This window comes from Betta splendens, chromosome 5 (genome assembly GCF_900634795.4).
Source record: "Betta splendens chromosome 5, fBetSpl5.4, whole genome shotgun sequence".
In the NCBI taxonomy this organism is placed as follows: Eukaryota; Metazoa; Chordata; class Actinopteri; order Anabantiformes; family Osphronemidae; genus Betta; species Betta splendens.
The window spans coordinates 14,715,134-14,731,404 of record NC_040885.2 but is presented as its reverse complement, the minus strand read 5'-3'; the positions used below and the strand labels follow the sequence as shown (position 1 = coordinate 14,731,404).

The 16,271-nt window shown below is 42.3% G+C and overlaps 3 protein-coding genes across 4 annotated transcripts; all 3 read right to left on the bottom strand.

Annotated features, from left to right (window-relative positions):
* Positions 1–369: 369 nt before the first annotated feature.
* On the bottom strand, positions 370–3,695 carry timm17a (translocase of inner mitochondrial membrane 17 homolog A (yeast)). The gene is made up of 6 exons (XM_029150503.3): positions 3,581–3,695; positions 2,603–2,702; positions 2,193–2,256; positions 1,809–1,937; positions 1,472–1,582; positions 370–1,232 (listed from the first exon to the last, which is right to left on the bottom strand). Exons 1-6 carry the CDS (start codon positions 3,604–3,606, stop codon positions 1,156–1,158), a joined length of 507 nt encoding a protein of 168 aa, XP_029006336.1. The 5' UTR covers positions 3,607–3,695; the 3' UTR covers positions 370–1,155.
* Positions 3,696–4,701: 1,006 nt separating this feature from the next.
* Positions 4,702–9,660, bottom strand: lmod1b (leiomodin 1b (smooth muscle)). The gene is made up of 3 exons (XM_029150498.3): positions 8,604–9,660; positions 5,955–7,643; positions 4,702–5,874 (listed from the first exon to the last, which is right to left on the bottom strand). The coding sequence occupies exons 1-3, from the start codon at positions 8,859–8,861 to the stop codon at positions 5,848–5,850; spliced, it is 1,974 nt and encodes a 657-aa protein (XP_029006331.1). The 5' UTR covers positions 8,862–9,660; the 3' UTR covers positions 4,702–5,847.
* Positions 9,661–9,789: 129 nt separating this feature from the next.
* Positions 9,790–15,699, bottom strand: shisa4 (shisa family member 4). Of its 2 annotated transcripts, none has more exons than XM_029150901.3 (5): positions 15,473–15,699; positions 12,999–13,176; positions 12,048–12,184; positions 11,769–11,960; positions 9,790–11,647 (listed from the first exon to the last, which is right to left on the bottom strand). In XM_029150901.3, the coding sequence occupies exons 1-5, from the start codon at positions 15,549–15,551 to the stop codon at positions 11,607–11,609; spliced, it is 627 nt and encodes a 208-aa protein (XP_029006734.1). In that variant the 5' UTR covers positions 15,552–15,699; the 3' UTR covers positions 9,790–11,606. The 2 variants fall into 2 exon arrangements, with proteins under 2 accessions (XP_029006734.1, XP_055365220.1); XM_055509245.1 differs by lacking the exon at positions 15,473–15,699 and adding an exon at positions 15,199–15,390.
* Positions 15,700–16,271: the final 572 nt, after the last annotated feature.

Sequence of the window (16,271 nt, the reverse complement as noted above, 5' to 3'; positions counted from 1 at the left end):
TGTGTATACCTCAGCCATGATGAAAAAATCCCTGACTATAACAAAAATTGCATCATGGTCCCTTTAATTCCTTCTTAATCATCCACTGTCTTTTATATGTAATTATACAGAGCTGTCTTCAGTTAACAGGTGCATGACACAAACACATAAGAATGCAACAGTAAAGTGCTCCCTTATGTCTCCCTAGAACAAAAAACTCAAAGAGTCAGTTATACTTTGAATATGTAGGGAAGGAGTTCCCTCTAGTGGAGAACTAGTAATCCTGCCCAAACAACAGATTACTTCAAAGTTGAAATACTTCTACGCTTAATCTACGTTTTTACAGTGGGGTTCAAAACATCACAGCATGAAGTCATAAGGCTGGAGCAGTCACATTTTACACATTTCTTTATTGTACCATAGTACACTCTATTATATAGATTTATTACGTTATGCACCAATCCCTTGCTTGTGTTTTCCCTAGTGATCTATACAGCCTATGCCATTTCTTGTCTATAACAGCCTTTTATACACATGGGTTGAATGTAAAAGTCACCGTCACATCGCAGAACAATCCGATACACTTCCTTACCATCTAAAATAAATTAATTCACTTTAAAACAAACTAGTTTTGCATAATGTGGTATCTGATAGAGGTTTGCCTTTGGGTCTCGGAATTAAAAGAACTAAAACAGGCCAGTCAAATGTCAGTGGCCAATCCAAGCAGGGGAAGGATTTAAGGCAAATAAAGACTAACGTGAGTACAAATAGAAATCTTTTACTTTGAATACACATACCTAAGAGTCATACTTGCATACATGTAGAGTTGTTACGCTCCTCATGACATGTGTCTTTGCCAGTCTAAAGGTTATTCAGAGATTGTCTGCCTCAAACATACTTTACATGAACAAAACACATGCAACAATCTCACCAAATGTTTGTGTTTTACCAGTGTTAGATGAAAATGATGAATGTGACAAGGCTGAAAATGGCAAAAGGCAGGTTTGTACACGGGTCCTGAAAGAAGTAAAATGAAGATGTATTTTGTCCTTCGCTTCTCCAACATGCTCCACGTAACTGGATGCAGATGCTGTTATTTGAGGTGTGGTATTTAGCATCTCCATTTCTTCTTTGTGATTTCAGCAAGAAATTCAAATAGGTCTACAGGGAGTCTTTTCACTGATATTGTCTGTAGTCTCCAAATGAAGGGCTGGGCATGGAAGCAGGTGCAGGTTCCTCTGCAAACTGGGGTCCTGGGGAAAAGCCATGTATAAAGTAATTAAGTGACGTGACAAAGTCAAGTGTCAACTAAATTTACTTACAAAACTACTTATTTTTTGAAAATTACAATCAAAAGAAATCTGTGTTCACAATTAGGAAAATAAATTATAGTTTCACAGCAGCTCCACAGGGTCAACGTTCACACTTCCACTGCACTATTTTCTCAATCACTTGTGTAGTACAACCTTCCAGTATTTAAAGCATGACTCACCTGTTGGGAACTGTGAAGAGGCAAACCTTGTGAGCAAGATTCCTGCGCCCTCTATCAATGCCAGCAGAATACCTCCCATGGCCGCAGATCCTACCATGGCTACTGGTCCATCTACAGAACAGCAGCAGGTAATGAAACTTCAGATCATTTTATGCCTTCATTTCAGATCAACAGGCAGAATCAAATGACAATTTGGTAAAACAAAACATCAAAGACTTTGTTTAGTTGTTGGATTTGAGTGCTAATATATTTTAGTACAGGATGACAGTAACATTGTTTGCCAAATGTATGGGTAGTGCCCAGTATGTGTTGACTGTTGACTGCCAAGCCTACTCACTTCTTGCAGCAAGAATAGCTCCTGTCATGGCCCCACTTGTTATTGAATTCCAGGGATCTTCCTTTCCTCGCACCTTTACTAAACCACAGTCAATCATGGAGAAGAGGCCTCCCCATACTGCAAAGCTACCTAAACCCAAACAAAAGAAGTAAGTAACATCTAAAGTTTGCATTTTAATGACACAAATTTCACAAAACAGTCGCTATGGAACTGACTTCACAGAATTATAAGCACTGTAAACAATGTACTACAAAGTACTATTATCCAAACTGAATATAACATTGTTTTTTTTTACAAAGCAGAGCATAGTCTCCTGTCCAACATACTAGCAGGGGATATTCTATCATGATGTTAGTTACAGTGTAATAGATATTTTGTCCTTACCTCCAAGTTGTGGGGCTCTAGTCTTGATTGCAGTCATACTACCTCTCATTCTATGACTCATCCCCTACAGAAGAGAAAACAACAATTCCTTGCTTACACATGATAAACGCAGTCATAGTTTAATGCTTTGAAAATACCAATTACTAATTATTTATAAATGCCAAACAAGTTACACTGCTACCACATACTATTACTGAAAATAGAGTTACAAGAAGTGATCTATATCATAGAAATAAACACTTTCATAATAAGTTGTTTATTGACTACAACTGAAAGCATTTCCCAGCAAACTATCCCAGCATTCAAGGTTATGATTACTATAGCTGGTGTGCAAGTGCAACAAAATTTATATTAAAAATAAAAAATATCAACCTGGTCTAGTGTCGCATGTTTAACTGAATTGAACTTACTGATGGTGCATTTCTGAAGCCTTTTACTGCTTGAAATATTCCTCCACCAATAGCTCCCATGGTGAAGGCTCCCCCACAGTCGTCTACAATCCTCCAGGGGCTACAAGAAATAAAAATGTGTATTACATTTATTAGCACTTGTTATTTTAAATAATCAATGAAATGAAGTTGATGAAATACACTCCAATGGTTGCACAATCTTCACAGTAGTGTTTCCTCACAGGTTACACAAAAATTGTAGTAAGCACACAAGTTATACCTCACATGGATGAACTGAACATACGAGACCAACAAATGAACAAAAAACAGACAACTTAAGGAAGGTAGAAACTAAGTCATTTTTCTAAAAACCTCTGCTGCCTCAAATATTTCAGTTTCCAAACTGTGTGACTCTTTGTGCATCCAACACCATACAATGTTATCCTAGTAGATTATTAAATACATTTTTCACTTTGGATGATTATCTGTTACCTGTGTGCCACTTTACATTATATCAGCAACACGTTGACGCATGAGTTCGGGCAGGACTCTACGTCAGGCTGACCCCAACATATAGCAGATTGGTCGCTAACAGTTAGCCATACATGCTAAAGAATCATCCATACTATGTACTGAACACCTAATAAATAACCGTGGCGCTTAACATTTATTGTCGATCACCCATTGTCGTAGACAGAGTCACTGACGTAAATCATTAAACAAACCGTGAAGACGCGTGGAAGAAAAACCTACAAGGTCACTAACAACGTGATTTAGCAATAAGGCTACAATGCTACTACCCAACGCTAATGATTTCTCTATGTCGAGTTAGCATCCATGCTAAAGGCAGCTAACGAGCCGGATTTTACATCTTGTAGCTAAGTCACATTATGTACTATAAAAACAATCATGCAAACCTATATAATCACTATAAACCGAGATCGTGACATCACTCAAAATACAGCAGGTAAATAAAAATTTCAAGGTTTAAAGACTCACCATGGTTCTCTGGCATATTCCTCCATTTTGTTCTTTAACTGTTCCCTCTGACGACCCGCTGACGTAACCACACGCGCGGTGTCTTAAAGGAGCAATCCATATGTTTTTAGTGCGTTCAATCTTGTACAGTTTTGGAGTACTTAAACTGTAATTTCATATTTCCATTTCATGCTATTTTAATTCCCACAACACCACCCTGTAGTAGAGTGCTTCTTTCTGATTTTATTTCAATGAGGATGTAGCTACTGATATTGTCTTTCACTCACTGATTGCAATCAAGTGAATAATTAAAATGCTGTTAGTGATCTCTGAAGAGCAAGGTTTTAATTTCGAGAGATTGAAAGCTGGACCAGGCAGGCACCACAGAAGCAAAGGAGATATGAGCCAAGTTCTGCATCCAAGCCTGACAGTGTTGTATGATTTTGATGGACCCCTTCAATACCTTCATTTTTATCATCAGATGTGCTTACTATCCACTGTGCAGTATATACCCACTGTGGATATAAATGTGATGATATAAATTGACTATGAAATATGTCAGCTGATTTATCTTTTGTACACAGTCAGGTTTTGTTCAGAAACCCTTTTTTTGGCACTGAAGTAATGGTAATTCCACCATTTCCATTCCTTTTCTCCTTTTTCTTCCTCCAGATCAGTGCTCTTGGTCAGGGAAGCAGCTATAGCCAAGAGAGACCACTGGCCTGCTGCCCATTATTAGGAACAAGAAAGGAATGACTCGCAGAGCAAGCCTTCATTGAGAAATGACCAAATATAGGCATTTCATAGACGCAGAGGCCGAAGCACGGCTATGGAGACATAAACTGACCTGATGCTGCTGGAGATGGCTGCATCGCCAGCTGGTGGACATCAAGCAGCTCGGTTTTCATGGAGCTTCAAACATGTTTTGGAAGTAGAAAACTTTGCAAATGTGAAAATATCATTATATTAACTGAAAACGTCCTTCAACCAGCCAGAATGACTCCAGATTTATACACAGCACAGCATAAGTGCAAAATTCATTGAATATACTTGGATTCAATCAGATAAAATACCTGGCCATTCATTATCATGCAAGTTTATGTAGATCAGATAAGAACTAAAATGAATGACACATGAACAAATATTATTAGACATTTATCTATCATGAAAAACTGCAAAAGTTAGTTAATTTCATTTTACATAATGTACATTTCCCCTTAATGATATTAGCCAGGTATTAACGTTACACCTGTGACTTGTCATGGCAAAACATACCAGAAGCTTTTATGGAAGACATACAGGCTCTGTAAAGAAGGCACGTGTAATCAAATACGACGGAAAGCCACTCTGACTTCTGTTTGTCACATTAAAGTCCTTTTAGAATTACATTCACTTAAAAAGTATGGCGTAAATGATGAAAGCCTGTGATGGATTCCCAAATCCCCGTAGAGTTAAGACATGCAGATGTATTACATAAAAGTTATGTAAGATATGGAAACACCCAGGCTAGAATGATCCTGTACTAAATAACATCAGATACTGAACGACAACCATTTGCACTTCTTGGTAAAAATGCATTATGTAATTATTTCTTCGTCACACCAGGATTCCACTGGGCTGCTGTCCAATGTGTTATACCCTGCCTGAGATGTCTTGAGATTTGGCAACGAAACACATGATCAAAGACCACCCTGGCCTTTTTTTTTTTCGTACCCAGATTTTATGTCGGGTGCCGTGTTGGCTAATTCCCTGATATTTCCGCTATTTCAGAAATCCCAGTTTGAACAGATTAGGATAAGGTGGATTCCCTCTCCACAAATAAATAAAAGGTCAGATTAACGTCCACTACGTCACTATTTAAATAGCGTATTATCGACTTTATAAAGTTATTCTAATCTCTTGTTATTGTCGCACACCACCACCACGCTCATATTCAGATGCATAGAGAAGCCAACATGTTATATGATCGGCCTTATATTGTCTAGTGCAAATAACCAGCAAAGCATCGATATGAACTGAAGACAAACAACCACAAACTCATGAGCACTCGGCAGCCGGCTAATACAGGGCCCTGCGTCACTCATTCTCCCCAGAGTCCTTTTGGTCCAGTGTTTGGGAGGAGAACTCATAGTGAACCAAAGGGCATTTGGTGTTTCACTTTCTCCATCAGCCCCACGTCGCAGATCCTCCACTGCAGCCGGGATTGTGGGGTTTGGTGTCCTTGAAATCCTGCAGTGAGATGTCTGTTCTCTCCCCTTTTTCTCCACTTTGGATTCCAACAGGGAATATTACTGCAGCCACTTCGGCACCGGCACCTGTGGGGAAAACAACAGGTTGGAGGAGAGCCTTAGTGTAAAGTGGAGGAGTAACCCTTCCTCGAGGCCGGGATACGTACCTTCTTGAGCTGCTTCACGTCGCTTCCCCTGATCGATGCAAGCAGTTGGTCCCTGGAGTTCTTACTGCCACCTGGGCTTTTTGCGTCCAGCTTCCTCTGAGACACTGGCGTCAAGGAGTTTCTCAGGGCATCTACATCCAGCATAGGGGGCGGCGGAGGTGGAGGTCCGCCACCGGGAGGAGGGGGCGGTGGAGGGGGAGCTGGACCCCCCGCTCCTCTTTTAGGAGTCAGCTTTGGCGAGGGCATGGGCGAGGGCATGGGCGAAGGCTTGGGGGAGGCCCTGGGGGAGCCCCTCAGAGACCCCCCACCTCCCGGCTTGGGCACCTCCAGCGTCTCCTTCTTCTCGCCGTTGGCCTGCGCCTGCTTCTGCTCCTGGAGGCGCCTCTGCCTCTGCCGGTCCATGTTGCGGCTCAGTATGGTGGTGGTGGTCATGCGGGGCCCCGCCAGCTCGAAGTGGTAGCCCAGCTTCAGGAGGGTGGTGTTTTTGTTCAGGATCTTGGCCATCTCCATCTCCGTCTTGCCGCCGCACACATGGCGCTGGTTTTGGAAGCGGAGCTCGGTCAGCGTGCTGTTGTCCTGCAGGGCCTGGATCAGGGACAGGATGCCCTTGCCCGTGAGGTGGTTGGAGTCGAGGTTGACGCCGGTGATGGTCCCGTTGCTGCGCAGCATGCCGGCGATGGCGTACGCCACGTGGTCGTCGGCTCGGCAGTTGGCCAGAGCGAACGTTTTGACGTGGGTGTTGCCGTGCAACGCCGCCGCGAACTCCAGGAGCGTCCTGCACTTGATGACCTCCGAGTTGTTGACGTTGAGCTCGGTGAGGGAGGGGTCGTCGCGCCGCACCCGCTCCATCAGCTCGTCAAACATGCTGGAGTCTTCGTCGTCCTCCTCTTCGTCCTTCGCTTTGCTGATGGGGGTGTTTTTGGCGACGCAGTTGCCAAGTTTTTCAGTTCGGTCCTGGTCCTGGTCCTGGTCCGGGTCCTTCTTCCCCTTCTCCTTCACGCGGTCGCTGTGGTTCACCAGCTCCTCTCCATCCGTCCTTTTCTCTTCCTTGTCCCGTTTCACCTTCGCTTCGTCCTTCTCGGACGCCTGCCGTTTGAGTTTGACATCAGCTTTGCTGGAATCTTGGTCGGCGTTCAGCTTCGTCTCCTCAGCTTTGCTCTCCTGGCTTTCTTGTGCTTTGCTCTGCTTCTCCACCATTTTAGAGACAAGTCCTTGTGTTCTGAAATTCTCCGATTTCCTCTCCTTTTCCTTGGCCACATCCTTTTCGCTTTTTTCCCGTAGCTTTGAAATAATGTCCTTGGTTTTGCTGTCATCTCTCCTCTTGCAGTCTTCTTTCCTCTCCTTCTCTCTGCTGTCGTCCTTTCGTTCCTGTAACTTGGAGATCATGTCCTTCGTTTTGCTGCCTGTGCTCTCTCGGTTTTCTCTTCTGTCTCTGAGCCTGTTGTCTTCACATTTCTCTTTCTCATTAGTCTCCCCTTTCACGTCACTCTCTCTGCTCTCCTGCTTCCTGTGTCTGCTCGAGAGCCGACTTTCAGGACCTTTCAGGTATCGGTCACCCACGCTGACATCCCGGTCACCTGAGACACTGGCTTGTCTCTCTAAGCCTGCCTTTTTGTCCTCGTTCCCCTCCTGGCTCAGGCCCATCTTCCTCAGGTACTCCTGCTTCCGGCTCTCCTTTTTTGGCTCGCCCTGTGGGAGGATGAACATAACATGAGGAACTGGATTGGAATTGGAGAAGGAATTTGATTGTACATTTTTTTGGTGCTGACAACCAATCAAATGATCCAAACGTCATGCAGCAGTGAAAGGGGGACAGCGTGCCTCGAACCAGAGTCAGTTCTCTTTACAGTAAATACTGACACCTATAGTTTAATAAGTAACTCAAACACATGTAAATGAATCCCTTTAGTATAAACAGCTCCTCATCCATCCATTTACTGTAAACACACTCTCCCTGACACAATATACTGTGTGTGTTTATAGTCAGCCAAAGGACAGGGAACCATTTTTTATAGTGCAGGGATATGTTTGCAGCGAGTAGCTTGCTAAGTGTTTGATTTGTGAGTCTCCATCTGTTTTGCCGTGTGAGGCCGTAGCCCTGGCAGATGTATCCTTAAAAGGCAGTGAGTGCAGGAGCAATCAACCAAGGAATTCCATCAGGCCGGGATTATGAAGCTCCACAGGGCCACAGCTCCGTCGACTGAAGTGCTTCTCTTTTAAACACACAAACGCCATGAAATTGGGTTTAATTTCTTCATGTCAAAAGCCAAGGGAGAAACGCGGATGCTTTGAGGTGTTTCTAACTTGAGAGAAGAAGCTGGACCATATAAAATTGAGGTAAACAAGCCTCTGAGGGGAAGACTATATTTTTCCTGGCACACAATCCATCTCTGGGGACCAGCATTTATGAGATAATGGAGTGAGTGCACACGAGGTCCAGTTGGCACTTTGCTCCGACTATAATGAAAGCTAACAAATGAAAGCTATCATTAGCTTACCCTGGGAATATAGTTGTTATGTAACAATGTCTGCAGCTGGTCTCAGTCATGCATGTCACCTTTTGAAGGTTAATCCTATATAAAACATTTAGGCAAACTCAAACTAACTGCAACAAAGGGACATAAATGATTAAATGAAGCTTCCACTGACCTCAAACGACCGTTCCCTTTGACCTAGCCTCTCTCTGGTGTCACTTCCCCATCTACTGTCCACCTTAGCGTCCCGGACATTGTTGCTCTTGGGGTGGCTCTCGCCTTGGATGATAATCTTCCCGTCCTCTGGGTTGAAGTCTTTCTGCAGCTCCTCCACCTCCTCAGGGGAGAGGGTGGAGAGCAGTGTGTCCAGGTCTGGGTCCTCGCTGACCTGCCGTCCCATACGGGTCAGGCCTTTCACCTTTGCCCTGGACATGTTTGGCTGAAAAAGCAAGAGTGAAGGCTACACCCGTGGAGACGAAATCAACTGTGGTTTCTTGTTTCTTTGGAGGCGTTGATGGAGCGAGTGCAGTAAATCCTTTTATTTTAAACCAGACTTTTCAGGAATTTCTCCCCCAGAGCTGATGTCCTACTGTCCTGTTGCGTCCCACTCACCAAAAAGCCACCAGAGGCATCAATCCTGGTGCAAAGAGGCTGGACTCGGTTTTGCAATGAACGGCACCAGTGAAGAACTGCAATGAGCTTGCATCCTTGGTGCAGACTGAGGCTGGGACATTCTTCGAAATCCTGTGAAAGTGCATGTCCATATTTAGTTCAGGGTACAGACTCCTTTAAAGGTAATGGGAAGGGCTGAAGTTTACAGAGACGCCAGAGCAGCAGAGTCACACAGGCTTCCTATTACACAATTCATGTTTATATTAGGACCACATCCCGAGGATCTGTTTAGTAATGAGCCTAATTTAAAATGTTGCTACAAAAGTCTTATAGGAGCTCTACATTTAATCAAAACACTGCTGATTTAGGAGGGTATGTAATTATCAATATATTAATCAGTGTGCAGTAACATTGAGATCAAATTCAGAAAACTATCAAAATGTTAATGGATTTGGTTGTAATCACTAAAATTACTATAAATATATGGTACCATTAACTTAAATAACATACTTATACTAATATAATAACATACTGATAAGTGATACGAATCACTTAACAATATCAAAGGACACTTTATAAATTCACGGGCCAAAGCTGCAAAAGTTTTACCTCTGGAAATAAAAATATATTATTCGTATAATGATAAATAAAGGCCCTGTTAGGCAATTGTCAAAGGAGTGTTTTCTGTGCTTGACTCAATAATCTGTACAGAAGGATCTACACTGTAATAATTCAGTCTCAAGTAAAAGTCTCTGAGCAGAATGATTTTTTTTATTTCAACCTAATTTGACTTTGAGCTTCATACACATTAAACCTGAATACAGAAAATCCAGGTTTCAAGTATTAGTAGTCACAACACATGCTTGAGACGCTGTTGACGTTGACACACCTTACACAGGGGCAGCGTTGTTTTCTTCTGTCCAAGATGCTAAGGAGACCCAACTACAGATCAAGAGTTACGAACTCTGACCTCACTGGAGGTCAAATGAGAGACTTCATAACAAAAAGATTTGACATTTTGGGAAATGAAGCTGTTATCCATCATATTCCTCCTCTGTCCATTTAGGAAGTTTTTTACCATTTACCATTATAATTGACTAGTTTTTAGGAATTTATCCACCAGTCTTATGATAAATTTGATTTTTATTTTATAAAACAGCGACTAAATTCAATCTTTGAATAATATTTTGTAACAGACAGTTTTAGCACTGCTGTATTGATGATCTCCTCCCCCCATATACCACACAGTGGTATTAATGTGTTTGTTGAATCCAGCAAACAAATTTCCCAGAATGTCAAACTTTGCCTTCAGGCTTTGTAGCGTAGACCAGAAGATGAGAACTCATGCACAGTAAACGCTAATCTCAGTAATAATAAATAGAAAGATGTCAAAATTCCAAAACTCACAGCTTAAATAACCTTTTAAAATAATTTGTTAAAATATCATTAAATATTGAAGAACACATTTACAAAATATGTATTGAAATAGCTAATCTCTCAATTTTTATGGGTCATAACTGTAAGATGGAAAATATTTTTTGAGTCAAGCAGCATGAGCTGCTACTTATGCTGATGTGATATGTTACAAGAAATAAATATTGAACATGATTTCACTGTAAACCTACCTGGCATTATGGGGTTAACCTAGAGACTGGTTTCTAGTTCATTTAAAAGCAGGAGAGGACACAGAACTGACTGCATAGCATGCTGGTACTGAGATGTTACATTAGAATGGTGCAGTTAATATCCTACCAGGGAGCATTTAGTTGAGTCAGATACAAAACTAAAGTGACAACAGTAAAACCGACAGCTGACGGAGGGCTTCATACACAGAATTAAGACTACAATAAAATACATTAGGCCATCTCAAAACATTTAAGGCAGCATCGCTGCCTTTGATTCATACAGTACATTTTACCTTTTGGACAAACATGCCTTTCTTATTTTCAGTTTTTTTTTCCACACTAGTCGCTATCACATAACATAGGAAAAACTCTAATATGGAGATAAAACATCATGTAATAAAGTTTGGAGACTGGAGCACTAAACAAGACAGTCTGAAATAAGGTCTTTGACAGAAATGAGAGGTTTTTCCATTTAATATATGAAGAGGGAGTGCATTGGTAGTTTTGTAAATCTCTCCGAGCCCTATTCTTTAAGGTAAGTTGCCCTGTCTTTAGGTGACACCTGTCACTGAGGTGAACATGGGAGCAGAGGTGAAAGCAGGGAAGGGAGAGACAGACACCTCCTCACATTAGTGGAGGGTTTGAAACCTGCTGACAAACCCGCAAAGTGATGAGGCGTCAGGTTGCATAACAGAATGTGATTTACGTAAACACTCCAGAAAAGTAGGACAATGTTGTAAATAAACAACAACAACAAAAAAAACCTTAAAGTGCCTCCTGTTCTCTTCCACAGGCAAACTGCTGCTAGTTAGGCTGTAGTGTTGATTTAAGTGTTTGTGTGCTTGTCTGAGTGTGTGAAAGAGTGTTGCCGCCTGCTCCTTCTGAAAACAGTCATTTCTCTCAGCTGCTGTTGTTTCCTGCTGTGTTTGTAGATGAGCTCATCAGTGGCCGGGATACTGAGGTGGAGAGTAAGGTGGCGGGGCTGAAAAACAAGAACAAACAACTACGTGTATAATTAACTCCATAGAACTCATTGACACTGAATGATATACCGTAAACAGACGAATCCACAAACTGACATAACAGAATGATGCCGATCTTACCCTGGCTGTAAGCGGGATCCATTGGGTGTGGTGGATACGGTCCAGGCTGCATCACTGGATAGTGCGGTGGCATGCCCGGGTACTGGGGCGCCATTGGATAACCTGCATGTGGATACTCAGATGGTCCCAGTGGTTTTCCATATGCGTCGTACATCGGCTCCACTGGGTAGCTGGCCATGGGGATATGCTGGGCTGTGGGTCAAAAAAAAGGCCTTCAGTAAAGTGAGACTTAAGGCCATACATGCTCTGCAAAAGCAAAAGCATGAGTCAAGGTCTTACCATCATAAGGTGTCCTGCCCCTCTGTTGTCTTCTCTGGTAAAGGTAGCAGCAGGAGCACATGAAGCAGCACACCATGGTGGCAATGATGGCCACAAACAAGAGGATGGAGGAGGCAATGCCAGCTAGAGTCGTGGGGCTGGGGGGAAGTGAGGAAAGAAGGTGACCTTCAATTGCTACAAAGAAAGCCCTCCGTTACTTTGATCACTCATCTCTAGCTACTTTGATCACTTGATCACTTCAGCCAGGATTAAAGTAGAGCTAGCTGTGATCAGAAGCATTCTCCACAGGCTGAACCTGAAATCACGGCTCAGTTAATGACGTAAAGCTCTCTAGTCGATAACATCACCTTAGCGAAGGTGAGGCAAAAAAAATCCTTTATTTCATTTCAGACATCACCACCCACTGATCTGAGACCCCATTCATCAGCGTATTCACACAATATCTAATTGTAGGCGCAGGAAACATTTGCACTAAACTTCACAAAGTGACAAAGGTAAATCTCATCTATTCTACATTTGTTCTCGGAGGCTTATTTACACACAGAAAACCCTGGAAACATGTCCAAGTATTTTACAACTAACATATTGTCCACATCTATATACTTGATAGTAATGGAAGGGTTCTAGTGCTGAAAAGAAAACTGCTGTGTGGGAACTTCCCAAGCACCAGTTTGCTTACACCAGCAATATCATGAAGCCTCAGAGAACTAACACGTGACAGCGCTGCATACGAAGACGCCGATCCTGTCTTGTAAAGTATTTGTGGAGCTGTTCCCCATTCTTATTTGTTAGTATATTATGCACTAAAGTGTACAAATTAATCTGTGTGAGGGATGTTTTTGTAGCAAGTACACCAAAATGTGTGATGTCCCACTGATGCCTTTGGAATGTTAACAAGTTTATTTCAAAAGAAGCCACTAGATGAAACGCGTGCTTGTGCCGGAGCCCCACCTGAACTGGAAGAGCATGCAGCGTTTCTGCTCCCGCTCCGTGATCATCTTGAAAGCGTCCAGGCAGCAGTAGCGTCGGTGGCAGTTCCCACAGCAGAATGTGATGAGAGGGCAGTCGAAGCCATTGTGCCAGGTGCCGTTTTTATCCACGTACCACAGACAGTCCTCGTTGGCACCGACTGCAAAACAACGGGCGAGATCATCAGAACAAGCAGACTGAGAGGAGAGGACACTGCTCAAGGTTTAGACTTGGACACTTGCTGCTTTCTTCCTGCACCGTTTCTCTATCTCCCAGTTACACTGACGGCTGTTGTTCCTGTTTTATCACCATCTTTCAAAGTGAGAAAATTCCTCACTGATACTTCTTTGTTCTGCCTTCAGGAGAAAATAAATATTTATTTCAAACACACACTGGCTCCTCTTTCTTTGTCTCTCTTATTCAAGGCCAACCCCAGTCATAATGTATTATTCAACACTTCTGGTGGCAGAGGTTGAAAACTGATTAAGTCTCAAGTCAGGTACCTGTGAGGTTTAAGGCCTGTGTGTTTGAAGTAAAAGGGGACGATTTGATTATTCTGAAACTAAACAGTGTTTCTGTTGGTTAATTAATTTTCATAATTTCAGGCTTTTAATTAATTGTCGAGACAAAAACTGAACACTACTAGAACCAACAACTATTAATATTATAGATTTATATTTCAGCTTGAAAAAAATAAACTACAGTATTAACTGAGTGTCAAAAAAACTTGCTGATTCACTGTGAAGAATTTCCAACAACAACTAATGATGTCTTCTTTACATGATCTCCTTTATAAAAGCCAAAGAAGAAAGAAACAAAGATGAATAACACTAAAAACCCTGACCGTTCAGTTATGTTTTATGCACTGGGAAGACAATAGTTCACGTACAAAAAGTGTGAAGCTGTCGTTTGAGGATAAATATATTCCTAAGTCCTTAGCTGAGTTGAAAGGTCTTTGTATGACTGTACTTTCCACAGTGTATAATTTAAGGCACCACTTAATTACACCCTGGTGACAAAAGCCACATGTGTGCAGAACTGCAGGCTGCTCCAGTCCAGGTCTCACAGCATTTAACGTCAATTTGGGGTTTTCAGGAGGATGAATTCTGATACACACACATATGAATTATCTCATACTATGCAATGTGACAAAATGCTGTATGCAAATACCACAGCACATTCAAGCGGCTGCTTCTTCAAGCTGAACGTTTGCATATGTGCGTTAAAGTGATGGAAATGCCAGTAGAGCGTGTTGGCACTACTGTGTTAAGCCAAGATTAATATAGACTTAGCTTATTATTAGCTTAGTATTATTCAGACAGATCCCACTGAGGACAGCAGCCTCAGCAGCAGTTTCACATAAACAAAAATATACAGTAACACAATAAGGCAACAATGCCTTATGGGAAAATAGTGTAAGACCAAGATTGTTAAAGGAGCTTTTAGAAGTTAAAAAGGGAAAATGTGCAATTAAACAAAATTGTAAATTCATGGGTTTCACAATGACCCTGAGCTCAGTTTGCAACAGGTTTGTCAATTTAATTTCTTCTTGCAAATTATTGCAGGCGTTCGCTGTTTACATGGTGACTTTCGAACACTGTCATGAAAAACAAACAGTCATATTCCACAGTTGGAAACACATTAATACATGCATTGTAAATATAAAAAACTCATTACAGATAACCTTACTCCACCGAAGAAGAAAGCATGAGGAATATTTCCTCCTCTCATTCATTTCTTTTCAAATAGAATTAGAAAATTAATCACTGAATAGTAAAACAACCACAGGATCCCAATGATGAGATTAAAACATTATATTACAATACAATAAATATTTCTGTGAAGCTAAAAGTAAAGTGCAGGTATGCGGCCTCATCTCTGAAACATTGTACATTTTCATCAGACTTTATAGACCAAAAGATCAGGCTGTCAATAAAATACAGATGAAAATCAAACAAAAAAACATCACGACACTGCAAAATAAATATATATTTAAAAATAAATTATAATAAAGAAAACTATGCTAACGTGTTTATTATATTAACGAATGTGCTACATGGCCAAAACCATTTAATCGACCGTTAATGGTGACGGTTTAATCAGCAAATGATTTTAAGGCTTGTTAACGTTGACAACTGTTAAGGTAACTTAAACATAACCCTTAACATATATGTATATTTACAATATAAAAGGTGAAACAAGCATGAGAAAGATCCACTACGAACGGAAGGCGAGTTGACATGTGGGAAACGTCGATCGGTCATCAACGGTTGTTCGGGCCTGAATGAAGCACCGAGCTAACGGCCCGCAACCTGCACAGAGCAGCGGCAGCCCGGAGGCACGCCGCGGGCTGGAGCACGACACCAGGCCCGCCAGAGGCCGACGCAAACGGCCGCGAGCGGACCGTTAGCGGACCGTTAGCTAGCGGCGCGGCCTGGACGGAGAAGCGGTCTTACCCGGTGAGGTGCAGAGAACGGCGGCGAGCAGCGCCACGGTCGCCGCCACCAGGGACATGTTGTTGCCCGCTGGAAACATCGCCCTCGATTTAATCCAAGCAGCAGCGATTTAGAGACGAGCGGCTTTCATGGGTGTCCAGAAAGCAGAGGGCGGACTAACGGCCGAGCTCCGTCATTATCCTGGCTCGGGAACAGATCTGGAGACGGGACGGAGGAGGTTTGACGCTCCGTTGTTTATCCGTGGAAATGACACAGCTCGGCGGCGGGAACGAGCGGGGTGCTGCGTTCACGTACCGCTCGAATTGACGGAAATATTCACCTCGCGTTTGGAGCATGGGATCTGCGGACGTCTGATGATTTGATTTGAGAAACAGTTGAGCTACATATGTATTAATATATTTGAAAGAGCTGTGATAGCTGGCGTTTAAATTGGCGGACGTAAATAAGTTACTTCCCAAGCCCGTGCTTGTCAACAAACGCACCTTACGAAAAGCCCTGAATGCACCTTAAAGAGGTCATGCTGCTCATCCCCGTTCTGACTTCGCATAGTGTAGATTTTAGCATGTGACTGATAAAAGAACAGCTCCTCACACTATTACGGTGACAAAGACCTGCAAACATGACCAAATAAACTGGGATCTATTTTTAAATGTAAAACATTTAAAAAACGCACAGTTAATTCTATTTTGCATTGATTAAATAATTATCAAGTACAAGCACAAGTGGTAGATCAGCTGCAGGCAGGAACTGGGACTTCCCATCACTATGGGCTCACAGTAGCTCAATCTCAAAACCCATC